The sequence below is a fragment of the Cyclopterus lumpus genome, chromosome 6 (assembly GCF_009769545.1).
Source record: "Cyclopterus lumpus isolate fCycLum1 chromosome 6, fCycLum1.pri, whole genome shotgun sequence".
In the NCBI taxonomy this organism is placed as follows: domain Eukaryota; kingdom Metazoa; phylum Chordata; class Actinopteri; order Perciformes; family Cyclopteridae; genus Cyclopterus; species Cyclopterus lumpus.
This window is the reverse complement of record NC_046971.1, coordinates 26,013,903-26,041,669: the sequence shown is the minus strand read 5'-3', so window position 1 is coordinate 26,041,669 and position 27,767 is coordinate 26,013,903. Positions and strand designations below refer to the sequence as shown.

The following is a 27,767-nucleotide window of genomic DNA, read 5'->3' as shown; positions in this document are numbered from 1 at the left end:
AGGAAGAACCAGTGCACCTTCCGTCGTGTATTATACAGCCAGCTTACGTGGGAAATGAACAAGTTGTTAATCACATTGCAACGTAACCTTAGACCCGCCGGCCATCTTGACTTCACACTATGATTACAAAATTAAGAGTTGAAGCTGGGCCTCTCAGTTTTTCATATTTTTTTAGAGCTGATACATGAGGGAATTGTTAATCCACCTGCTGAGTAGTGCATGTGTCCCAGTATCCTATTTTTAAAAGTGGTGTTTTGTATGTGGCAGGGGCCCAAAGTGGCTTCAAGTTACATTACACCGACATGAGTATTAATGCCTCATGTTAACAGCATAAATACATTGCTTAATATTACAGGGAATACAATGCAAGAGAGAAAAGGGTAAAGTTCCCCAAGCATACTTTATTGACTCGATTCATAAGAAGGTCTCAGAGGAGTTACAGGAAAGCTATAAACATCATCTGGCTTCAAATTAAATACACAAAATGTTCTCATTGCATCGCCCGTTTTCACTAATCTGACTTCTCGCCTCCGAACACACAGCGAAAATAATTTTTTAAAATCTTAAATAAATAGAAAACTGTTTTATGTATGAAAATTAAAAATGATAACATCTCACAATTGGAAAACTCGTAACTGCACAGATCACATGTATCCCGTGTGCAGGTCGAGGTGATGTTGGGTTTGTAGTCGGCTTCTTCTCCGCCGCTCAGGCAGGAAGGGCGAGTGTTCACGAGTAGAACTTGCTGTTGTTTATCTTCTTTTCTTTTGTCCTAGGGCACAAAGAAAACACAGCGGAAAGGTTAGATCCTCCCATCTCCCCCCGCCCGAACCCCCCTCCGTCCCCCCACGCTTCTGGGGGTTAGAGGCTGACCTGTTCTCCCCGGTGCTGCCCTCCCTGGTGAGCGGGTTGTGTTGGCGCGGGATGGCGGAGCGCTGGATGTTGGTGTGCGTGTCGTACAGGAGGGGCTCGGGGCCAACCTCCGCCAGCTTCTTCTTCAGCTGGCCGGTGGACGAGTACAGCTCCTCTTCTGCCTTCTGAAAGGACAAGTCGCGCCATCAAATATCTCCCCGCCGCCGCAGAACTGCAGGTGTAAATCCACACTGATGTTCTGTGTGTGTGTGTTTGCTCACCCCTGCTTGTTGAACATTGATGTAGACCAGCAGAGAGGCCAACTCTAAGTCTTCACTGTAGCCGTTCTTCAGCGGTACAGAGCGGAAACCTGAGGAAACAAAGCACTGAATCAATAGCGGTACAATATCAACCGATCATATCCAAAGGAGCTGAGGGCCCTCGCTGACAGACTGTCTCCACTGTTCTTCCTCCCACAGTCACTTGATGACTCTAAACTGCCTGTAGGTTTGAATGTGAGCGTGAACGGTTGTCCATCTCCCTGAGACAGTCTTGCTGAGGCCAAATGTACTCTGGGATAGGCTCCAGGGCCCATTATAAAAAAATAATAGAATGATTTGGCAGGGACAATACACATTAATAAAACATACAACAACATATATATATTTATTCCAACAATATTGGAAAAAATGAAGCTCCACTCCTTTTCATTTTTACAGTTTTGTCTTGTGACTGTTGGTCTCAGATGAGTCCATCATTGATTCTCAGTTGCGCTAAGAAGAATTTAATGTTTTTTAAAATTTAAAGCTAATTTGATGACATGTCACAACGTTAAGCTTCGATTTGGTTGCTTTTCCTGACGGGAGCTTTTGTCAAAAATGATGTGTTCAAGGACCATGACGATCTTGTTGTTTTTTTTACAGCTTCTGACTATGATGAATGGTGTAATTGTGGCGTTTTTTGTTTGTGCTGTGTGACGTGCGTGCTCCCACCTGAGCGGATGCCTTTCACAGGAAACGTGGCCTGGGCCAGGAAGTTGGGGTCCGAGAACATGTCCTCCTCGTTGACCACAAAGCGCAGGAAGGTGAGCTCGGGCTCGTGCACGGTGAAGACCGCCGAGTCCGCCGGGGACTTCCACACCGGGTTCAGACCGTTGTCACCTGCAGCCGACGGGACGACAGCACAGTTCACACCAGCACAAACAGCTTCTCACTTCGGTCTCATTCCTCCCCTCTCCCCCCCACCCCCCGACCCTCCCGCCCTCTGCTCACGGTAGACGATGGTCTTGAACTTCTCTTCCGTGTGCCCGCACAGCTCGATCTCCACAAATGGACTGGCGATGCTGCGGCCGGGCTTGGGGAGGTGTCTGGCAGCGATCACCTGCAGACACACACATTTACTTACTTTATTACAAAGTAAAGATCAGCCAAGTCAGCATCATGCACCTCCACCTTGAATATATCCTAATGCAACCTCATGATGATGATGAGGATGATGAGGATGAGGATGAGGAGGAGGATGATGTTATTACTGTGTGTGTGTTTGTGGACGGACGTACCCTAACCGCGATGTCGTACTTGACCTTCCTCCTCTCCTGCTGGGGCTCGTAGCTATCGTCACGCATGAGCTCGGGCTGCAGCACGTAGCCCGTACGTCCATTCAGACTGAAGAGGGCGCTGTTCAACTGGGTGAATTTGTCTGTGTGAAACACATACACAAGATATGAACTCACCTGGAACATATCACCACAGGCACCCAGATCATAATACTGCTGCAATGGATCCAGACACAAAAAGGACGTTTTATAGACAAAATGTACACATGACGGCTGCATTGCATTCAGGTGTACCAGGTCCAGGGCCCTGGTCTTTTGCATGTTGACTCACTGACATTGCTTCACTGTTAATAAGGTTGGTTGGCAACACTTTGCATTGTCGGGCGTTATGTAAAATATGAAGGCTTTCATATTTGTGTCTCTCCGTCCTTCTGGATTCCATTTAAGGTCAACGTAGTCGCAGTAGGTCAACGGATCAGATGTGCCTGTCAGCCTTTACCAGAGGAAACCATGAAGGCTGCATGCCAATCCACTTCAGTGGTTGCACTAAGCGCTGTTGTCGTTTGTCATTTTGACGGACAGGGTTGTAAAAACTACGTCATAATCTATTAATACCCGTCACTGTAATATTCTTATTATAATAAAACGGAGGCTGTGATTCTAATCCAATATGCTTTTTGTCATCAGTGAACATCTCCTCACGGTTCGCTAGTGTGAGTCATGATAAAAGATCTGGGGTTCAAATACAGTTTTATTTTGGAATTTTGGAAATGATTTCAATATAATTGGAGTTATAGACTGACACACAGGCTCTGTGAACGCAGCACGTGCCCCTTCCTTCGGTCAACAGGACGGGCGGCCTTTAGATGTTTCCGTCATCGTTGACAGAAAATGTCAGTTAACACAACCTCTGTTCCTCTTGTGTCCTGGATAACAGATTACCTGATAACAGATTACCTGACCGGCAGGCCACAGTCAGTAAGACTGTGATGAGCAACACAGGGGCCCTCAGGGGACTGTATCCTTTGCTGGCTGAGAAGAAGAGCTGGCCAAAGAATCAAAGCCCCAAGGTGTTCCACCGAGCAGCCCAGGAGATAAACCGCTGTACCTGCAGTCTGGAAGTTGAGAGCCACCATGTGACTCCCAATGGCCCACAGCGGGTAAGGGTCGTAGTTGGAGGACTCCATGCGCTGGCCTTTGGGGTAGATGCGACTCAGGGACTTGCGGTTGTACTGCAGGAAGTCCTTGGTGCGGCTCTTCCCTGGCATCTTGTTCTCCACGAAGGAGCGGATCTCCTTGTAGCTGTAGCTGTCTGCGGGGACAAAGAAAGGAGCATCAGGTTGAGCTGATAATGGTTTCAGTTGATAACAACCGACCAGTAAACTGGACTGAGACTGTGCAAACCCGGGATTACATTGAGTATATTTAGACCTGACATGTTGCTATCCGGCTGTTGGTTATCGATAGTTAGCTTGACATATTAGCTGCTGATGTGAGGGACAGGCTTGTTGGTAGCTGAGGAAGAGCGTTTGGTTTGTTGATTGGCTAGTTGTGAACTAGCATGTTGTTATCGACGGCTGTGTTGAGTGGGTGAGCGGGTGCGGTTAGAGAGTTATTAGAGGACTTGGCAGCACTCTTGCGGCCGATCCCCACTGAGAACCTCACAGAACCGTCACTCACGGAACGGATGCTCCCTCATTTCATCAAACGCATCAATCCATACCGACTCCGACGCACATTGGACGGAGACGGGTGTTTTGAGCTGAAGTGCATAAAAGAAGCTTTCAAATAGCGTTTATTTATCAGGTCAAATCCTAGAAACACCCCTGGGCACAGCCATTGCACGGCAAAATAGACGGCTTGTATTTGGAATGCTTCCTTTTTTCTTTGGCAGCCTCTAAACTATCTAGACCAGGGGTCACTAGCCGGGTCCGGACCCAAACCGAATTATTACTTTCATGGATCACTTCACTTTCTAGCCTTTACGGCTCTCGTTCAGCGGTCCAGGAAACACACTGACCAATTACACGCGTTGTAAATCATCTCACATGATGCTACTCAGCCAATTTCATTAAGCACCGCCCTCGACTCGAGTGCCATATTCACACACAAGGGAGCGACAGGAGAGACTCGATAGATGGAAAAAGTACGTGAGTCAGAGAAGTTATTTCACTTGGCGCTCCAAAAAGAGAAACGTGGACAGCGTGACCAGAGCCTTTAACTCGTATATGTTTATCATTCCCACAACCAGTTCAACAGCAGTATGTCTCATGTTCAGAGATATTAAAAGCAGCGATGTGAAGCCACTACGAGACAAAGCAAACATCGTATGATCAAACATACCGACTCACATCCGAAATGAAAAATAAAGCTAAGAGCCCAATATGATCAGAATTCTGACACATGAATTACAAATAAAGCTAAGAGCCCAATATGATCAGAATTCCTTCCTGCATTAACTGCCCAACAATGATGTTAACAGAGAGGAGAAATGAACTGAAACCAGTGATTTAATAACTACAGATAAAGTCCCTGCACACACATTTCTCTTTTCAGATGACAAGAATATAATATATTGGCTCTTTTGATGAACTAAATTTAAAGCTGCAGGACAATTAGTCATATCTTTCAAAAGCTTTGTGTTTTAAATCCAGCCTTCATTTTCCTTGAAATAAAAGAAGATAATGTATTTATTATTACAGTATGTATTATTTATAATTAATCCAGTTAAATTGTAAATCTGTAATAATAAATATTGTTTAGATGTTATTTAATTGAACTTTCTTTCTTTAACTTGACAGTCTGTTGTTGACGACATACAGACATTAATACAACTGTTGGCTACTTCAATGCAATGGCTCAAAATCATATAGCACAGATTTGACATTATTGTGATGTGAGGAAACTGACTGGACCTCGCTGAATTTGAGTTGAATACCCCTGATCAAGACTAAACTAATCACATGGGAGAAGGAACTACACTGTGAAAATAACCACACGATACCTCCCAACCAAACTAGAACAGAGTCACTCGAGGAGGACCGTTGCGCTGCGGATGCAGGTTCTGTGCAACTCAGTGTATTTCTAAATTTAGACAGGTGACACACAGGAAGCTGTTTGGTCCTCAGGTCTTTCTCTTTGGTCACATCCTGTTTGCTGAAGCCCTTCTGAGTTGTGGTAGAAGAACAGTAGATCCTCACTGAACAGGCCGAGGTGACTCAGCATTTCTTTCTTCACATATCTGAATGGACGGAGACGTTGCAGCTTCACTGCAAAGTTAAAGCACTATTTTCTTATCGTCTCCTGGAGGCTCATGTATTACAACGACGGAAACGGTGTTAGCATGCTATAGCAATAGCATTAGATTATTGTGGTATATAACTGTGGTATATAACTTCCTTGCAGGCGATGAGAAGATGAATGCCACTCTAATATCTGGACAGTGAATATGAAGCAGCTGCCAGCAGAGGGTTAGCTTAGCTTAGCATAAAGATTGGTGACAAGGGGGAAACAGCTAGCCTGGCAAGATTGCCTCTGTCAATAAGGAAACTACAAACCTTTTTACAGTCTCTATACAAACTCTGAGTTTTATGGAGGAAGTTACCAAGATTATCGATCAGTGTTTATTGTGGCTGCTGGCCAGCTATGGGTCAGATGAATGGAACTGGGGGAACTGCACTACTGAGGTTGTCTGCCTCACGCACCAAACGCACGTCTCTTTCTTTAATTGGAAATGAAAGATGGGGAGCAGTATTTACTTTCTTCCGACGTTTGTACTTGTAATTACACGTTTTATATTGTGATATTTCAACAGAATGAATCACATTTTGAGCTAGTTAGGAAAAGGCCTCATGGAAACAATAACTTTTTATGAATATTCAAACGTCTATAAAACATTTGGGCAATTTGGACAGCCCTGGCAGGAAGTAGGGAAGGGTCAATTAGGACCTGATAATAACCTTTTTTTGGTCTCGATCTAACATGTGGAAACAAATCTCAAGTGTCATAAAGATTTCCACTTTTTGAGGGGCAGTTTCTTGCTCATTTACTCGATTTTCAGACGTAATTCTGATGTATATATATATGAACAGTATTTATACAATTTCTTATGACGTGCCATAGAGGCAACAGCGAAAAGAACACGTTTGGTGTTGCTTTATAATCTAAAACGTAATAATAATGACTGAACATGTTCCACTTTGAGACTGTGGTAAAGTTTCCCGTCACATCATCGTGTTCACAGTGTGTGTGTGTTTGTGTGTGTGTGTGTGTGTGTGTGTGTGTTTACCAAAGCGGTCCTTCTCCTTGCTGCGTGGCTGACAGTAGACCACCAGGTCCGACATCTCCATAGCAACCTCTGCCTTCTTCTCCACTTCCTCCTGCTGTCTGATCTGAGATCGGATAGAGAAAAAACAGCCACTTCCTGTTTGTGACGCCGACAGACTATCGGTGTCGCACCCCATTGTGGTTGTACAGTATGTTTCATGTACTGTCCTGACATTCAGGCTGAACTAGTGTCACACAGACTGACAATATGGAAACCCACAATATGAGCGGATGGTATGGTCATAACAACAGCATTGTAACACAAAAAAATGTCCTTAAAGACGTGGGAATGGAATCTAAAATAGATCGCAGACTTTATGAATTCCTGTGTGACAGCATGGTCGAGAGGGCCCCTCTAGATACATTATGGTATGCGATGCTAACCTCTTGTTCCCGGTTGTACTGCTTGCTCATCGCTCTCTGGGTAATGTCCCAGCCCACTTGGTACCATTTGAACAGCTCCTCCAGAGAGCCCGCCGCCAGGTCGAACTGCAGACTTTCCTGCTCCATGTCCTGCAGGGTCAACACGTTGGGCCTCCTGTTCTTACCGTTCTTCACTGGAAACAAGAAGCACAGTCAGGGGAGGGACGCACTACTTTTAGACATATTCGCATCCCATTGTACATTTGGGATTCAGTTGAATAATCCACGGGGATTCACATTTGTAATTATAGCATATGTATCACTCAAAATGCAAAGACCTAATCCCATAACGTGGGAGGAGCCTAAATGGCCTGCAAAGAGACAATTCACACTCACTGGCTCACCCCTTCTCTCTAATTTGTTAGTGTCAAGGAACAACAGACCGACGCTCCACGTCTAGTTGACATATAACATCTGTTTACACTATGCACAGCATCTAATAGAAGGCAAAATGATGAATGAAAACAAGAAAGAAAAGGTATCCTTTGGGGGTTTGTGGTCACTTATGGATGAATTTAGATCTCTCCATTGCGCATTACTAACTCTACTTCTTCTCCAGAGTCTTTGTGCCTTCTCGCCTCATAGGGTCCATTGGACCTGGCTGTGTCTGAAGCTGGTCCTGGGTCCTGCCTCCTTGCCCCTGCTTCCTGCATCCAGCCCCTGGAGTTTTGATGACTACGTCCACGTCTTATATACAGTCCATGTGTTTTCCTTATTGTACCAAAAACGTGTCCCATAAAAACCGAGATACGTAGCGTACTGTCTCACCCCTGGCAAGGCAATGAGGCAAAGTGGCAGCAAAAAGCAGGGAGGTTGTTTGATGGAAACTAGCATGCATCAGAAACTTAAGGAACTCACAGTTTTGGATGTTGCACTTGGAGATGTCCACCACACCCTTACACAGTTCACCTAGTGGGTTGTCTTCCATGTCCTGTTTTAATAGACATCACAAACACATTTGATTATTCATCCGTCAATCGCCGAGAGCCGATTGACTCTAAAGCTCTCATGTTCACCTGTCCTTTGATGTCGGGCTTGGTGTTGTTGGACACTTCCTCCACATAGTTCGCTGGGAAGAACAGCTGCAACTTCCCACCGTAGTCGCCCTTCCACCTGTAGGAGAGCGGAGGAGGACAACATGAACAGTCCTGTTTTGTTCTGTTTGCATGTGGCCATGCCAGCCATGTGCATGCAGATGGCCATGCATTTTCCAGGGGAAGGAAGCGACTCGTTCCTCAGATATGACTCATCATTGAAATATGTGCGTGGACTCACCATCCATTGCTCTCCTTGGATACGTTGTGTATCAACGCTCCTTTGCTGAAGCTGTGCTCGTCCGGATTTTTGGACTGGTACCTGTAGACGGCCCTCACTGTACTTTGAGGCTGAGGGAGGAAACGCACACTAACCGTGACTGTCGTCATTAAAGGACACTGCACAGGTGTGTGTGTGAATACACACCAGTGAGGGCTCGATCTCGTTGGGTTCCACGTACGTCTTCACCTCATACAGGGAGGCGCAGTCTTTCTCCTGTGTGAGCACAACACACCTTTAGGAACCAGTCGGTGCTGATGACATGTTACTGGGTTCAGGAATATTCAACTGATATTCGGCTTAAATGTCCAGTACATTACCAGCAGGGGCGTCATAGGTATGACAAAGTGAGATTCAAATATCTCTGGATGGGTTGCGTAACAATTTTGTACAGACGATCATGGTAGTAGTACAACTTTTTACTAAGTAAACAATCTGAATCCTTCTTCCACCACTGCTCCACGACTATGGGATGGATTGCCATGAAGTTTGGTTCAAACATTAAAATGTCACCCGGATGAATTGTAATCATTTCAATGATCCCTGACCTTTTCAATTAGTGCATCAACAGGCATTAATATCAGTTTCTCCAGTGCACTACTTTATGACTAAAAGCCTGCACAACGTATGACATTCCCACCAGCCTCAGCAGTACCTTATGTTTAACAATATTAGGACATTTCGGCATGCCAACAAAAACATCAGCGTGCCAACAATTTCCTCGTACAGAACCACAGAGACACCAGCACCATGCAGTCCCTGAGAAAAGACAGAGCGGACTTTACAGACATCCCACCTCTAAAGACGAGGGCCCATTACCCAAAAGCAAAGTTAAGATGAAGATGTATGAAGAAGAGGATGAAGGTAACATGCCCTGATAGGTCATCACCTGCAGAGAGTGACGTCTCAGCTTAGATTCGGTTGGATTGAATTAGCTCTGACTTGTGTGTTAAACGCTCCTAAAATACGTTGATTCAAACTATGTTTCCGTCACATCTCGATTGTCTCGTGTCCCGACTCCTCCAGTGACTCACTGTGCTGAAGCGGTCCACCAGCTCAGGGGTTACTGGGTAACGGAGCTTGATCTTGCGATACAGGGGCTTCTTCCTGAAGTAGTTGACCAGGTCCACGAGGCTCTCGAACTCTGTTGTGGTGCCCAGCAGGTACATGGGGCCCTCCTTCTGGATGCGACAGTGTTTGACCTTACCGTCGCCTCTGAATGAGAGAGGCGATTAATACACACACACACACACAAACACACACACATCTCTGCAAAGAGAAATAAAGTGTGAAGTGTCGTCGCACCTGAACGTGATGGCGTAGGAGTCTGGCTCTCCTTCTCTCTCTCGGATGAGGAAAGCTCCGTCTCTAGGAATCCTGAGCAGGTAGTCCTCGGCCTGACCTCTGCTCAGGTTACTGTAGAACCACCTGCACGACACACACGCACAAGCAGAGTTAAGTTTTGTCTGTCTGTCTGTGTGTGTGTGTGTGTATATGAAGATGACAAGAAAACTAGAAGAAGCATTTTCAAATGGATTCCAAAGAAAGAGAAGGAGGGGAAAGAGTGACTGTGCTGAGTGAAATGAATATGAGAGTGAAAGTGAAAAATAGATGGCATGCATGTGTGGTTGATAGATAGATATATATAGAAGGATTATTGTTGGTGCTCATCAGTTGGTTGAGAAGATGGTAAAGCGGGCACTAGGTGTTGACAAGGAAGAGGATCTATCTGGTTCTGCTACATCGGTTCCGCAAACAGTTTGACAATCTGCAGAAACCAAACGTTGTTTTAACAATGATCCAAAATATATCCGAAGGCCGGATTAGACCTCACTAATAATAGATTATGTCGATAATAACAGTACGACAAAGAGGACTGAACGGTAAAGCAAAACACCAAAACAAAAGAGTTGGAACAACATTAGCCAAGACAGCCGTATGGGTCATGATGCTCTAGTTATTGTTATTGTGCAAACAAATGAATGAAATCACTTACGTTTCATGTAGATGCTAATTGCACATGGATAGTGTAAGTGTTTTAAAAAAAAATTAAATCAAATGACACCACAGTATGACAATTAGTCGTTAGCTGACATAGATTATTATATTTCAGCATGTGCGCCCAGCCCCCTGGTGATGTATCAGACTCATATCTGTTCATATATGACCAACCCTTTCTGCAGGTGTGGGTCGGGCTGCGGTACAGCGTCAGTGAGGCGCAGTTCAAAGTCTTGGCAGCGCAGTGGGTTCTCTCTGTAGTGCTGGATCAGGGAGTACACGCTGGGAAAGTGCAGGTTGGGCGTCAGGTAGAAGTACGTGAGCGCCCCCTCTGGAACCGAGCGGATGCGACAGTGCTGGACCCTCCCGTTGCGCCTGAAATACACACAGAGGACGAGCGCTTCAGAGATACACACAATGAATGTAAATATATTACACAGTTACAAAAACAAACATAAACACAGTCCATAAGTTTTTAGTTGGCCATGAGATCAAGAGACTGGATGTCGTACCAGAAGGAGAGGGTGAAGTCTTCACTCGGTCGGACCAGGAAGGTACCATCTCTTCCCCCGTTCTCCACACAGTAGTCGTGGATCAGTCGCTCGGCCATCAGCCTGCCTTCCTTCAGACTGCCGTGAAACCACGGCTCTGAACAGTGCAGGTCCTGGTACTGAGAAAGATGAGAACAACACTGCTTTGACACCTTCTTATTGTTTCTTGTAAAAAAACAAAAAACATTTTATGAATGTTTTGCATGGTTTAATCAGTAAATGCTGCATTTCTTGGTGCAATACCAGCGACACACAAACATTATGGGAACCCACTTATCAGTGAGCCTTTTATTTTCCTGGAATATCCTAATTCTTGACATACTTATCTAATAAAAAGCGAGGCAGATATGGAACCAATCTTAGCATAACAATGTCATTATTCTACAGCCATTGCATTATGAAAGTAAAATGTGCTCCACAATGAGAAGTAAAAGCAGAAAAAACAATGCCTAGAATGTTACAGGTAAACTCTTGTCTTTTGGGTTTTTTTTACCTTCCCGAGATCTTCCTCATCTTCCTCATACTCCTCTGCATAATACAGCTTGTCATCAGAGATCACACAGTAGTGCTTGTTCCACCGCTGAGAAAGATAAATGTAAATTCCCACGTTAAACTCCACATGCAAACAAGCAGAACTTTTTAAGCGCAACATGCAATCATTTCAATTCTGAGATTACTCACTGAAGTTTAAATATAAACCGTTTCCCCACAAGGAAACAAGGAAATAACAAACAATTATACAAAATATTGGAAGCGTTAGCTCATAATTTCACTTGAATAATGAGTTTGTGTCAGTGATGATCTAGTTCTGCATGGGACTACTTCTGCCACTGCAGCTGCAATATTGTATGTACACGTGTGATTGTAGCACTAAAACATACAGTAAGTGGCTCTATAACATCAGAGAGAATACATTTTAGTGAGGACAAACCTAAAATCTGAACAGAATAAAAGTGATAAAGGTTTGACAAAACAGGCCCCATGTGCGATGTAAAACAGCTCAACACCCATCATCCTTGTGTCAGGAACACAAAAGTGGGTTTCAGCTATCTCGCCAAACCCACTTGACCCTTCTGACAGTACCTGGTCCACAGGGTCCCAGATCTCCAGATCTCCCTGTTTCTGCCCCTTCCTGAAGTTTCTCGTCATTCCTCCTCCCTCCACACTGAGCTTCTTGTGCTGCACAAGGACGAAACGAGAAGAGCGCAGTCAGTAGTGATGACAGCAAAAGCTTTCGTCATCCACATACAAACTCCACCGACTCGTCGGCGTGTGGAGTCGGCACCTTGAGTATGATCTTGCCCTTCAGCTGCGTGGGGGACGGTAGCTGCTCAGCCATCTGATCCACGGGTTCAATCAGCAGTTTGTCTCCAAACACGTCTCTAAAGATGCGAGCCATCTGACGCTGCTGCTCCAGAGGGCAATGCTCCTCTATGGACAGGATCACAGGGAAGCTGAGAGAGAGAGACATTGTGTTTGAGACAATGCTGTGAGATGACAACGTTAAGGAAGATTTGAGATGCTACATTCAAAGTTAATATTAATACATCAGGAAACAACTGTTAACTTTATGTAAAGCTAAAGTGGAGTAATGGCGTCTGACCCACTGGCTAGCTGACTCGTTGTGTGAGAGATCCACTGGCTGTGTGTGTGTGTGTGTGTGTGTGTTTGTGTGTGTGTGTAAGTGTGTGCATATGTGTGTGTAAGAGTCATAAAGTCACGGATCCAGCGATACAGTTTTTGTGATTCTTACTCTGACGTGACAAAAGCATGCTCGTTGATGGCTTTGACCACATCCTCAAACTTGATCTTGGTGGTCCTGGTCCAGCCGTGGTAAATGATTGGCTCCCCGGGCCCTTCCCAGCAGTCCACTGGACAGTACCACACAAATCACAAAAGGTGTTGATGATATGAAATAAAGCATTAGTTATTATAATTTTACTCCCACTGGATTATACTGACGTTCAACACAGCGACACCCCAGACGCAGGCAGCGTGCATACGCCTCTGTGGACGACTCACTGCGGAGCTGGTCACCGGTCAGGTACCTGTTGAAGGGCACAGGAGGAAGGAGACGGGCTTCATTAAATGTATATTTTTCACAAAACGAAAAGGTCATGTGTTGTATGTTTTGGTCCGGTTTTGTTGCGGGTGAATTAGCAATGTATCTGCTACCACTTTTCAAAATAAAATGTTCAGAATGTGTAACTTATTCATGTTAATAAACAATGTCTGAACGATTTATCAATCGGCTGTAAACCATTAATGAGAACAATGTTTGGGTTGCCAGGTTACGGAAAAAAACAACCCACTACTGGATCAATGGATGAAGCCCCAGCATTTTAAACCCTGCATTTCCCATAATGCAACTAATATGATATTTGTATTAGACCCTAGACCTTCACTGTTTGACACATTTTGAAACTCAACTGCATGCAGATTTTTTGTTATATGTTTGTCTCCAAACCGACATCCAGCTAACATGACAAAGCTCCTCCAAACAAATGTTCAACTCTTTTCACAGTTGGGTGCCCTTCAAATAAAGGCACGTTTCACTCTCCAGTGAGTCATCGGCAACATTTAGTAAATCTTCTGTGAGGTTAATAAGTCATTTATGAACGGTCTGTTATGTTTCATGAATGTAGGAAGCTGGATAGGAAGGTGAACCCCACATTGCTCCAGAAGGCGTTGCTATCGGTCCATGATTGTACGTTCACCTTGTTGTTCCTGGTGGGCGGCATGGCGCCTCTGCCATCAAGGTTATGAATGTGTGTGCGAACGGGTAAGCATAAGCGTGCGTTTGAGAATACCGGTCCATTTCCCACTTCGATTGACTCCGTTCCCACTTGTGTGGTGCACGTGTGCGGATCATGGGGTCGGCTGTATTTCTTTTGGGGTCGGCTGTAGCTCACGGGGAGAGTGGTCGTCCCGTAACCACAAGGTACCCGGTTCGATGGGTACCATAGAGAGAAGAACTTACCCACTGGGAACAATAAAGTGTACATTATTATTATTATACTGACGTGTTGTGGGACGAGCTGATCCAGTAATGGGACAGAGGGTTGTTCATGTCCAGGGTGCTGATCTCTGAGAACTTCTCATCCCACACAGAGTTCTCCTTGGAAAAGAGGAAACTGAGGAACTAGAGCAGGAGACTGGCTTCAGACTTTAGAGTTAGCGCATCATTATTTGTGTGATTCCTTTTAGTAATGACAAAAACAACAACAACAACAACAACATGGTTTTCAGCATTATCTTTCGAGGCCAAACTGTCAATATGCCTATCGGTCAGTGAAAAACAACGGATGCCAAACCGCTTGATTACAGTTAGGCCTGCCACGATAAATACATTATCGACTTATTGTACCATATATGGACATGACCTCAATAATATAAAATGATTAACTCATTGTACCATATATGGACATGACCTCAATAATATAAAATGATTAACTCATTGTACCATATATGGACATGACCTCAATAATATAAAATGATTAACTCATTGTACCATATATGGACATGACCCCGATAATGTAAATTATTAGACGAGATTAGAAGAACGGGATTGAACTGCCAACCTTGAGATGGGTTTTAATTTAGTTAATATATATATTCTAATATTTCAGTCATACTTTACCGTGCTAATATAAAGTAGTTAAGGTGACAGGCCTGATCAGTTACATCTTTGCATATCCTGTCTCTGTGACACACAATACACAATACACAATACACAATACACAATACACAATACACGATACACAATACACGATACACGATACACAATACACGATACACAGTACACAATACACAATACACGATACACAGTACACAATACACGATACACAGTACACAATACACAATACACAATACACGATACACAGTACACAATACACGATACACAGTACACAATACACAATACCTCGCTGACGGTGAACTCGGGATCGTTGGTTTTTCTCATGGTGTCATCGATGAAGGTGGTCATCAGTTCTCTGACCTGGTTCAGGTCACTGGCCCAGGATTCCTGAGGGATGAAGGGACGGAATAAAAGAGAGATATACTCACTGAGTTCGGCCTGAAAAAGATGTTATTGATGTTTAATTCATGCTTTTTATTTATAAACATAATTTCCCCTGCTTGTGTACATTATAGTCTGTTCTATTCTCTGCCTTGAGTTGCCCAGATTGGTCAGATCCCTTGTCTGTGTACACCTACTACTAAATAGTTTCTCAATCATGTCTAGTCTTTGGACAACATTTATCTGGAGTACCTCAGGGGTCAATTCTGAGTCATATTGTATTATTCTTATAAACCTGGCACTATTATTTACCCCCATGGCATCTAATTTCCTATGTATGCTTCCTATAAAGCCCACTGATGTTGGTATGCTTCTCCTAAAGGACTATTGTGCTGATGTCAAACACTGAACGTCAAATAACTTTCTTCAATTCAACAGAACTTCTTATTGGTCGCAGTATATTTAACACTCCCAAATCAAGCCTTTTATCTGGACCCTAGTTTTAAAGATGTTTCACTTGGGGTTTTCAGAAATCGGATATTTGCTAATTACATTTTTTAGATTGAAGCTGGGCCAGGCGATACATGTTTGGCATCATTGGGCAATAATTTTCATAACAACCTTTCAGTATATTGTAATTGAAGCGCTTTTTCTAGACAAATCTAGAATTCTGCACCCCCTCTTGGCTGTTTTCAGGCTTTAGAAAATCTAGACCTTGGCCAATCACAGGTGATTTCAGAAGGAGGATGTTCCTATTAGCTGTTCTACAAAAAGGTTTCACAGGCCTACAAGTTTGCAAAGAAAACAGGACGTTACAAACTATTCGCTTCTTCTACCTTTTGCTGATAGATGAGGAATCGTTGGAAGTCATGGAGCAGAACTGCTGAGGCATCTGGTTTATCTGTGTTACTGTTTGATGAAGAAGCGCAAACACACGTCATGCTGACAACATACACACCATCTTTACAAGCGTTTCATTTACTTCAGTGTTTAGCTAAACAAAAGGAAACAAAAAGGAGCTCACCCCAAAATAAAAGCACATGATTCCTTTTTGAACTCATCCAGGATCTGAGTTTAAAATATAATATGAATGAAAATGCTGTGCGATAATATATCCGGTATATATTTACTCCAACGTGATTAAATTCAGACTCACCTCGTTCTGTTCAAACATTATAAGGTTGTACAATTTATGAAACTGAGCAAAGTCCAGGCGGTCTTTCTTTCCTCCCACTTCCTGTGAAAGCAGAACAAAAGACCAAGCAATATTTATAATTATGGAATAGACTGTAAACAGTCCCCTGGTTGACAAGGACATGGCATGAAGAGAAGAAGACAAAGGTACCAGGAATTTGTCTTTGAGAGACCGAGAGCTGGTTGGCTTGTAGTTGATCGAAGCTAGTAGAGCCTTCAGCTCCTTCACAGAGATACTGGGAAGGACACAGAAATCAAGCCCCAAGATTATTAACATGCATTCAATATGTGTTTTTGGTGTAAAATATTAAGACAAAGAATGTGATCAGCGGCCATGCAATGCAACATGGTCCTATGGGTTTGATTAGTTTAGAACATGCACAGAGCCAGTGTGTGGCTGAGTAGTACCTGTGTGTTTTGGTCTGATTCACAGAATACATCTGCTTCCTCAGCCAACTGGAAGAAAAGGAACACGAAGGGATCAACTATTGGATGAGTGCTCATGACTGATGGCTGTGTGAGTGTGTGTGTTATAGTCTACCTCTCGATAAGAACCGGAGTTGGAGCTTCCAGTGTCTCCTGCCTCAGCAACTCTAGTCCTATCAGCCATTTCTGTGCCTCCTCAACAGAATCAGCTGGAAAATGAGCAAAACAGAAAGTATTACTGTCCTACAGAGACATTTTCCACCGTGATGAGCAGTGGTTCTGCTTTTAAAACATAATCTTAACCGCTGTTTAGGAAATACTTGGGCCTTTGAGCGCTCGTTGTTCACAGGAGAAGAGTTAGTTGCCATTCCAACGCACTTCCTGGAGCAAAAGGTGGGCTGAACACCACCACAATAAAATGTGAAACACAGCATTCAGAATTAGCCTCTCCAGCTCAAGTGAGCGGGGGTGGGAGGGGGAGAAGACTGCAGCTGTGGTGGAGTAAGCTAGGAAGTACAAATGTTCTTCATTTTTAAGGCTAGTTAAGTGGTTTTGGAGCTAGTCGTGGTTAAACATTTACAACAATGATACTTGTATATCCAGAGAGGTTGGAAGGAGATAGACGTGATGATTGCACCAGTGAATAAAGACCTAGTCTTTCATTTGATGTGGAGCTTCACTTTTACACTGTGATCTGTAAGCTTTATCTTTTCACTGCTGAATCAGTTTGACACCCTGATATATCCTTCAGACGCATTGTGTCGACCCTCTTCTCTGCTTGAAATCCCCTTTTCCAAAAATGAGTTATTATTTCTCCATTGTAGCTATAACAGCTTGACGGAGTAGCAGTAGGGGTTGGGGCTTAGCAAAGGGTCAACAATTTTAACATAATTTGTCAAAGATTATTTTGAAAACGGAAATGTTTTAAGCATATTTCTAGATCAATATTACAAAAATAAAAGATCATGGGTTGGGTTCAAATAAATATGTTTGTCATAGTATGCAAGTTAACCTAGTTAACCAGCCAGGAGGACAGAGGACAGGAGGAACGACTTCTTTATCAACTTAACATATATCATAAATGTTATTTATTTTATTGACATTTGGGTATTTAGTTGGTTGCAAACTGCCACAAACCTCTCGATGCCACTAAAACGTACACACTGTCCCTTTAAGTATGTCAAGTAGGTTAACTTATCGTGTGTGTATGTATAAGTTCAAATAACTCCACATTGACTTTTGGTTTGACACAGAACACGAACAGCGGTCCAACAGCAGACCACAGAAATCTTTTTTGAACCAATAAATAGAGATCTCACCTCCCAGACTGAGGGTGCTGAGAACAAACAGTGAGCCGTACAAGATTGTGAAGCAGGTGTTTTCACCATGTTTGTCCTTCCCATCTTTAAAGCGCTCAAAGTCCTTGGAGTTCCTCCCTGGACGAACCTCTCTGATCTCAAACAGGTCCACTGAAACACAGCACAGATACTTTTCATCTCTGCTGGGGACGAACGTCACATCCTGTCAAGTCTGAGAGCACCAAAAACGATTTGACCTGCTTTTAAAAATGGTTTTATGGCCTTTTTAGAATGCAATAATTTCCCCTTGCTTCCGAGGTTCACAGTCTGCATTAGAAATGTGCTTCATTCAACATCATTCTACATGTAACTAGGTTACCTGGTTTATATATACAGGTAATCAGAATCACCGCAACCTTTATTTGCATGTATTAAAAATGTCTGTAATGATTTTATATTCTACTGAAAACTCTTAATTAACTCAAAATGTAGTTCAAAACTTGACACTTCACATTCATAACACAGAGAAAATACCAACACAAGATATCAGAGCGCAAGTACAAGCCTGAACTAAAAGGCCGGCTGGCTAACACGGTTGCAGGCACTGCAAGCTAGGCTACAAACTAGCGTGCTAACAAGTCCGTAATTAGAATGAAAAATAACAGCTTTTACTATATTTCTCATTAAAACCGCCAAATAAACATTTGTATTTTTAAACATTTGTATTTTTAAACATTTACTGACCGAGTTTTAACAGTGAGAACAACGGGTCACACACGTTAGCATATAGAATGTGCTAACAAAGCTGGAACCGTGTAATAGCATGCAAACTACACTTTCAGTAGATAGGATTAATTCAGTGTACATGAATATAAAATATAAATAATAAAACAATTTAAAAAGTGTCTGTTTTTACCTAGCTTCGGAAATTGTCTTACTGCACACTGCTTATCTAGCAGAAGCCTTCCACCTTCTACGTCAGTGAGAGCACTGAGGCCGACCAATCGGACGCTCCGGGATGTTCCCAGAACTTAGACGGTTCAACAGACAAACACAGTGGCGACATGGCCTCTGCGGGGGTCGCCCTTAATATCTAGAACAGCTTACCTATTCATATAAAAGCATGACTGAGCAAGAGAAAGAAAACGGGGGCCCACTCATAAACAAATATTGCTTTATAGCATTATTAGAGGCCAAATACTACTATTGGTGAATGTAGGAGAAATCGAGAGACACAAATAGACAAAGTAGTAAAATAAACCCCTAAATGTGTATTTTGGATCTTTCCTTTCAACTAGTCTGAAAGAAGACGTGTTATGGAAGCAAAATATCCAAAATCTCAAAATTGACCAGTGCATGAAAAAAAACAATATTCTATAATCTCAATGGTGAAGAGATATTGTTACTGCATTTTGGAAAACTGTTTGATAAGCCAAAAAGATGATGATGACCATTTGTTATCATTAATATACTCACAGACACCATCGGTTTTGTCTGCGGTGCGTGTCCACGCCACCTGCCTGGTCTCCATGATGACCTGCACGGTGAGCCGCTCCGCCTTCTGCCGGAACACCGTCATGACCACGCCCGTCTCCAAGTCCCGTTTGATCAGCATCTTCTTGTACTCCGTCATCTCGCCCTGCTGCCCCGAACGAGCCATCTCTGCAGCTGAGACGGCACAGGAGAGAGACACGGAGCTGCTGGTTCAGGGCGTAAACGGCTTCAATGATGGCCGAACTCATTCATGTGAATTCTGTGAGGGACTTTGTTGTTGTTGTGCACTTGACTGATTGTTGACTGTATTTGTGTAGTCCCAACAACTCTAGCAGAGGAGTACTTGTTTCTCTTACTGATTGCTTCATTCAGATGGGGCATTCTCCCAGTTTAACTTGTATTCATTCACTTAACTTGTATTCATTCACTTAACTTGTATTCATTCTCAGAAGTAATGTTTCCAAAAAGGGCTTAGGATCATTTCCTTCTGAAGAAACCTTTTTTTTTTTTTTTTTTAAGGACTGTTGAAACATGGGTTATATAGGCTCGAACACACATTTACCCATAATGCACCTCAAAAAGAGTCTTCCATTAAGACGCTTTCTGCCTCCCAAATGCCCACTTCTTTCAGATCCCACACCTTCAGTTTGAAGAGCATGTTTTCTGTTTAACATGTTTAGCCTCAAGTCCAATCAGAGACAACCCTGATGACACCATCAGGGTTTTTCTTTTTTCAAACTTTGGAAATTTCCTTCCAAAGCTACAGAATATACAGAAATATAAATCAAATGTTTTGTAGCGGCTGATTAGCACTCCTCTTAACGAGTAAACTGAACTGGTTTGTAAAATGGGCCTGGGTCCCCTTTAAAAATAACAATTAAAGACATATCTAACACCACACCAGGGCCCCTGCTCTTCTGTCCACCGGTCGTTTTTGTGCGTCCTCTCCAGCCGTGTTTCCTCAGGTCACTCCCTTCCCCTCACGTACGACAGCAGTATTAATATATCACATGCAAATGTTGGAGCTCAGATATGAATCTTATTGCTCTCGTTCTGCCTCAGTTCACTTCATTGTTGTCATTGTCTCTCATCTTCGTGTGTGTCAATCATTTGTTTTATGACACGCTGGGTCAGTGGGTCGCTTCATGGTTTTGAGAGGCGGTCAGATAGGTGGTTGGTGATTGTTGGTCATGAGGATGGGGTGGCTTTGATTGGGGTGAAACTCACATGGGTTTGATCAAAATAAAGCACATTTGTCGATGGATGACAATTTTCCAAGACGCGGTGCATTTTTATGGCACAAATGAACCAGGAAAAGGCGCAGTGATGAATGCAAGATGAATTAGGAATAGTGTGGGCGCATACTTTGATAGTGTTGAAGGTCGACCTGCTATTGTCACAATACCTGATGTTTAACTTGCAAATGAGCCAAACAATATCAAAACAAAACTGTGCCACAGGGAGTTCTGCTGGATTAAATCTGACCTGAATTATCAACAGAAATGGACTGCGGAGAGTTATCTAGTATCTTTCTACACTGGGGGAGAAATTATGTGTTATTAAAGACAGGACAGAACCAATAAAGTCCATGAACTCATGCACATGATAGTTAGGGTTAGGGTTAGCTAACCCTATCCCTTTATATAAAAGTGATATGTTTATTATCAATAAATGTGAAAGCACATATGTGTAAATATCCATTGCCTGCATTCATCGCCACTATTATACATCATAAATTGAATATATTATTTAAAAAATACATTCAACAAAACCTGAATTGTAAAATCTGAAAAGTGATCTTTAGTGTTTTTGAAGGCACGTTAATGATTAACCGCCGTTCTCTGCTGAAGCCGTAACCCCTGTGAAGGCACCGTTGGAGCCTAACACAATGCCCTCATGCTGAAGCTGCAGCAATGCACAACACAAATACATATCCATACAGCCTGACGTGTTCGTGTCATATCCATACAGCCTGACGTGTTTGTGTCATATCCATACAGCCTGACGTGTTAGTGTCATATCCATACAGCCTGACGTGTTAGTGTCATATCCATACAGCCTGACGTGTTTGTGTCATATCCATACAGCCTGACGTGTTCGTGTCATATCCATACAGCCTGACGTGTTAGTGTCATATCCATACAGCCTGACGTGTTAGTGTCATATCGATACAGCCTGACGTGTTAGTGTCATATCGAAACAGCCTGACGTGTTAGTGTCATATCCATACAGCCTGACGTGTTAGTGTCATATCCATACAGCCTGACGTGTTTGTGTCATATCGATACAGCCTGACGTGTTAGTGTCATATCCATACAGCCTGACGTGTTAGTGTCATATCCATACAGCCTGACGTGTTTGTGTCATATCCATACAGCCTGACGTGTTAGTGTCATATCCATACAGCCTGACGTGTTCGTGTCACACACTCACAAGCACGCCCGCTTCAGGAAAGCCTGTGTTTATATGAAATGAGGATGTTGCTCTGTCGCCGTGTTATTGCTTATACACACTGGAACACACACCCATATATACTGAGGGAGTGCATATGTACACACACACATACCTACACACTCTCTAAAGCTAAATAAGAGCTAATTTAAAGACTTTTTAATCACTTTTTTATTAATTTAATTAGCTTTTATTTATTTTCTTTGCAATGGCACAATCCCCAGGTCAGAACTGCATGAATTGGATAAGACAAATAACACATCCGACAAGAAGCAGAACGATTCTCACTGGTTAAAAAAAACAAACCCAGTGTGAGAGGCCAGAGGAATGGATGTTACGGTGGTTTATATTTAGTAAGCTAAACCTAATGTTAGTTTCACCACAGTTTATTTTTTTGAGCTTTAAGATTAAAGTTGAAAGTAAGCTTTGTGAGTTCAATCCAGGTTGAATATATTCAATCAATATTTACAATTCAAAACAAATGTAACCAGTTTATGACAAACTAGTTAGTAATGTTACTCATTAAACAAATTACATTTATAATTGAATATGAAGGTAGACAAAAGAAAAATAGAGAGATCACACACACAACTTACAGCACTAAGCTTTTAACTATACTTCTCTACTGAGCTTTTCTAGCCTATTTAAAAAGGTACTAAATGCACACAATTCTGAACATATCTATTGCTTCCACACGGCTCTCAACTTGGTGATGGCTTGCAGCGAACAGTGCAGACAGATCTGACGGTGCAAACAAAGGTAACAGTGAACACAAAGGTAACAGTGCAGACAGAGCTAACAGTGAAAACAAAGGTAACAGTGCAGACAGAGCTAACAGTGCAAACAGAGCTAACAGTGCAGACAGAGCTAACAGTGCAAACAGAGCTAACAGTGCAGACAGAGCTAACAGTGAAAACAAAGGTAACAGTGCAGACAGAGCTAACAGTGCAAACAGAGCTAACAGTGCAGACAGAGCTAACAGTGCAAACAAAGGTAACAGTGCAGACAGAGCTAACAGTGCAAACAAAGGTAACAGTGCAGACAGAGCTAACAGTGAACACAAAGGTAACAGTGCAGACAGAGCTAACAGTGAACACAAAGGTAACAGTGCAGACAGAGCTAACAGTGAACACAAAGGTAACAGTGCAGACAGAGCTAACAGTGCAAACAGAGCTAACAGTGCAGACAGAGCTAACAGTGCAAACAAAGGTAACAGTGCAGACAGAGCTAACAGTGCAAACAAAGGTAACAGTGCAGACAGAGCTAACAGTGAACACAAAGGTAACAGTGCAGACAGAGCTAACAGTGAACACAAAGGTAACAGTGCAGACAGAGCTAACAGTGAACACAAAGGTAACAGTGCAGACAGAGCTAACAGTGCAAACAAAGGTAACAGTGCAGACAGAGCTAACAGTGCAAACAAAGGTAACAGTGCAGACAGAGCTAACAGTGAACACAAAGGTAACAGTGCAGACAGAGCTAACAGTGAACACAAAGGTAACAGTGCAGACAGAGCTAACAGTGAACACAAAGGTAACAGTGCAGACAGAGCTAACAGTGCAAACAAAGGTAACAGTGCAGACAGAGCTAACAGTGAAAACAAAGGTAACAGTGCAGACAGAGCTAACGTTGTGGACCTGTGGTGAGGTCTACTTCACACTTCTCAGTGGAGCCCATGGAGTGCTTTGTCGAATTTAGAGCAATTTAGACACACAACACATTCAATATAAATAAACTAGACTGAGCATGTCATCAGCAGTATGGCTTTACAGGCCACGTCTCATTGACTGCAGATCAGTTTTGCTGCTGGATGCTCGATACGCTAACAACCAAACCCACTCCCCTGTAGCACGTACCGGACTCGCAGCCACATAAAGGCCACGAGCAGTGAACGGCACCCCTACACAACAACGTGGAAGCAGCTGGGCAATAGGCCCGCACTCATCCACAGACTACAATTCACTTGGCAACCGAAATCTTCTTCACTTCCCTGGAGTCAACTCGAGCGTAAAGCCAACTTGAAGCAGAATCGAACCAGAGTGAGTTTCACCAGTGTGACCATGATTAAGACCGTATTTTCTGGCTGTAAGGCTTGATGCTAACTTGATCATTGATGATAACACTAACATTACCGTCAGCAAAATACCTCCGAGCCACGCTCTACTTTTTAACCACGGTGCTTATGTCAAAGAAAGCGATTAATACACCGAATGACCTCCGCTAAGTGTACAAACCATTGTTTCTGATCGTGATTTGCCTCAACCTAGTTGTGTTTCTCATAGCGGGGTGTAGAGGTTTGAGGGCCCTGGACAAATGGCGCCTTGCTTTACTTTGTACTATTTCTCTTCCTGGGCATGTTGGTATTGACAGTTGTCGAAGAAGTAAACTAAAAAAGAACATTGAAGTAAAACTATAAATAGTTAAACTACTAATAAGGCACAGTAAGGTCCTGCTTTACTTACTTTAAATGTTTACTTCAACTGCCGAGTGAAACAGAGGCACAATGTACTAACATTTACAGAGCTTTTAATTCTAAAATGATGCAGGATAGTTTTGTGTTATAATACATATAGCAAAAGAATTCAATATTTTTCGTATCTTATCATCATAATACATCGATAGCTGTTTGGGGGCCCGTGTGGCCCACCTTTACCTAACGCCAACGGTTTACTTTCACTGTCGCTTTTGACTACTGCTGAAGACCCAAGGAAGCACAGTGCTGAGTGTGAAGTTGTTTGCATGAACAATTCTCCAGAAAGGTGCAAGCAGTTTGCACGGCTCTAGCAGACTGTGACTCCAATGTAGTCCTTCAGCCTATCTTTGATTGTCAACTACTTGAACACATTAAGGGAGGCCTACTATTATTTATTTGTAGCTAAAAAAGCAGTTCTTGACAGCACAACGCTCAAATAGATCAAACGAACTTCCAGACACACGTCAAAACGCCCTCATAGTTTGTCCACCAACACATCAACACGTATGGACACACATCTTGGTATAATTCAACAACAAAACTGCGTAAAGATACGGTGAAGATAGGAATTTAAATGAATGAACAATATATAACAAAGACGTTTTTATCAAAAATTAATCGAAAAGGGTTCTGCACGGTCCCAGTAGGTGGTCCCCATGGCCTACCAAGCCCCCTTTTGTTCAGAGGGGAACACCATAAAACCATCCATCCATCCATCCATTTTCAATACCGCTTATCCTCATTAGGGTCGCGGGGCGCTGGAGCCTATCCCAGCTGACATAGGGCGAAGGCAGGGGACACCCTGGACAGGCCGCCAGTCCATCGAGGGCACATGTAGGGACATACAACCATTCACTCTCACATTCACACCTATGGGACATTTAGAGATCAATTAACCTGCAACATTTCAATAATTAAATAATTTGTAATCAACTGCAATCAAAGTTTTGGCTTTGTCCTTATCTTGGGCTCTCATGGGTAGACATTATTCAGGTATTTTCATTACACATTGCTGTGTGATCGTGCAACTGTAAATGTACATTTAGAATAAAAATGCCATTGTAGTGAATACATATAAAAGGTTCTATGCAATAATGTCAACACATGATTGTTCAAGTCCAAAAAATAAGGAACCCAATTCAAATTTAGTCACAACCAAGACAAATAAAATAAAATAATCACAATAATGTGTTCCCCTCCAGAGAGGCCGTGTCATAGGAATCCAGGAATCCCCCTGTTTGCCATCAAGACCATCAAGACCATCAAGACTTATTAGAAATAGACACAAGAGTGACGGTGAAGGCAGCAAACTGCCAGACAGACAGACAGGCAGACACACAGACAGACAGACAGAGACAGAGACAGAGACAGGCAGACAGACAGACACACAGACAGACAGACAGACAGACAGACAGACAGACAGACAGACAGACAGACAGACAGACAGACAGGCAGACACACAGACAGACAGACAGACAGACAGACAGACAGACAGACAGGCAGACACACAGACAGACAGACAGACAGACAGACAGACAGACAGACACACAGACAGACAGGCAGACGGTGCACAGGACCGACACCGTGTCGGTAAAAAGCGGATTTCCCCCTCCTCTTAACGGAACCCGGTCCCACTCACAGCCGCAGCCAGTTGAACGCGTAGCGCACACAAACACGAATACAAAGCCTACCTCACAAGTGGATTCGGTTCTGTTCTGCTTCGACAAACGTGGGAGCTCGTTTGCTATCTGATCATGATTTTGAAAGTCCTGAAATGAGGCGTGGAGAGGATGTAGAGTGTTGACAACAATGACAGAAAAAAGAAAACAGGCCACCCTCAGAACGGCCAGTTCCTCTATCTGTGTGTACAAGGAAGTAAAAGTGAACTGCATTACAGGCATAGCCTACAAGTTGTAAAAAAAGGACCGGAAGTTAGGACGTATCTATGCAAACTAGAGTGCGCGAGGGCATTCGAGCCGCGTCGGAGCCGTCGGAGCCGCGGCCTCAGCCGGCTGGAGGAGCTCCATCTTAAACACACGTGTCTTGACAGGTGGTTGTCAAACTGCGGTGCGAGGACTCCTGCTCATCCGCTAAAGGTGGTCCAGAAGGGCCAATGTTGGCATGGACTTGAAGCAATGCACGCTGTAAATGAACCAAAACACGAAGTGAGAAAGAAACCCAAAGATGGAGCAACATGTGTCTTCACTCTCATCTGTTGTCAGGGCTGGAAGAAGTACTCAGATCCTACACTTCAGTAAGAGTACCACAGTTCAAAAATGATGGACTCCAAAAGTGCAAAAGTTGTCTCAGCATAAACGTATCAAAAGTAAAAGTAGTATTATCATGGATGGATTATTGAATGGGCCTATTGGGCACATGCCACGTGTCAGAGGGTCCCCCTTCCTGTCACATGCAACATGTCACTAAAGAATCATGTATGAACTGTAAAGATTAGTTTACGATTATTATAATGCGTTCACGTTCATTATGATGAGATTACAATAACTACAAAGAGACACAAAACAACTACAAAGAGACACAAAACAACTACAAAGAGACACAACAACTACAAAGAGACACACAAAACAACTACAAGGAGACACAGACCAACTAGAACAACTACAAAGAGACAGAACTACAAAGAGACTCAAAATGACCACAAAGTGACACAAAACAACTACAAAAAGACACCGAACAACTACAAAGATACACAACAACTACAAAGAGACAGAACTACAAAGAGACTCAAAATGACCACAAAGTGACACAAAACAAAAAGACACGAAACAACTACAAAGAGACGCAAAACAACTACAAACAGGCAAAACTACAAGAAGATGCCAAATGACCACAAAGAGAAACAAAACAACTATGAAGACACAAAAAACAACAACAAAGTGTCTAAACAACTATAAAGTCTTTATGTCTTGCTCCTGGTTGGTCGCACCTTGTGCATGTCTGAGCCCATTGTCTCATAATCCGCGCATGCCTGTTATGCTTGAGAATCATCATTTTGAGTTAAATCGTTATATTATTGGAATATTAGGACTGAGGGATTAAATGGATTAATGTTCTCCTTTTACCTACTGGGTAGTTTCATCAATAAAAGTAGTAAGTATATTAATTAAGTACAATAAATCACTCTGAAATACAGTTAACATTGAAATATTTAATCACAGTTACCTCAAAACTGTACTTCTGTACATTACTTGATAAATATACGTTGTTACATTCCACTCATGAAATACAAAAATATATCCTTTAAAGAAATAACCGTAGATGAGGATTGGCAGAGAAAGAAATGTAGACCCAATTTCCTCCAATCCATGCTTCTCTTGCTACCTATGGATCATTTTCCGGGCATAACGATTGGGAATATCTGATCTAGAATCTG

The 27,767-nt window shown here is 42.9% G+C and overlaps 1 protein-coding gene across 1 annotated transcript; it reads right to left on the bottom strand.

Moving 5' to 3' along the window:
• Nucleotides 1-381: 381 nt before the first annotated feature.
• Nucleotides 382-26,406, bottom strand: plcg2 (phospholipase C, gamma 2). The gene is made up of 33 exons (XM_034534457.1): nucleotides 26,065-26,406; nucleotides 19,432-19,623; nucleotides 17,977-18,126; nucleotides 16,773-16,866; nucleotides 16,640-16,687; nucleotides 16,383-16,467; nucleotides 16,194-16,274; nucleotides 16,062-16,105; nucleotides 15,874-15,946; nucleotides 14,942-15,043; nucleotides 14,043-14,161; nucleotides 12,982-13,067; nucleotides 12,773-12,890; nucleotides 12,305-12,473; nucleotides 12,103-12,198; nucleotides 11,513-11,599; nucleotides 10,981-11,138; nucleotides 10,643-10,843; nucleotides 9,776-9,898; nucleotides 9,505-9,685; nucleotides 8,618-8,686; nucleotides 8,432-8,541; nucleotides 8,173-8,269; nucleotides 8,015-8,087; nucleotides 7,118-7,290; nucleotides 6,696-6,798; nucleotides 3,516-3,719; nucleotides 2,411-2,550; nucleotides 2,124-2,232; nucleotides 1,845-2,012; nucleotides 1,134-1,222; nucleotides 874-1,037; nucleotides 382-772 (listed from the first exon to the last, which is right to left on the bottom strand). Exons 2-33 carry the CDS (start codon nucleotides 19,613-19,615, stop codon nucleotides 730-732), a joined length of 3,741 nt encoding a protein of 1,246 aa, XP_034390348.1. The 5' UTR covers nucleotides 19,616-19,623; nucleotides 26,065-26,406; the 3' UTR covers nucleotides 382-729.
• Nucleotides 26,407-27,767: the final 1,361 nt, after the last annotated feature.

Excerpts from the sequence above, each read along its gene's own strand:
- plcg2 (XM_034534457.1), bottom strand. The coding sequence starts at position 19,615 with ATGGCTCGTTCGGGGCAGCAGGGCGAGATGACGGAGTACAAGAAGATG. Across the intron at positions 15,044-15,873 it reads TCCTCATCTATCAGCAAAAG|GAATCCTGGGCCAGTGACCT; the intron begins GTAGAAGAAGCG and ends TTCATCCCTCAG. Across the intron at positions 8,687-9,504 it reads TGGTGGACCGCTTCAGCACA|GAGAAAGACTGCGCCTCCCT; the intron begins GTGAGTCACTGG and ends GTGCTCACACAG.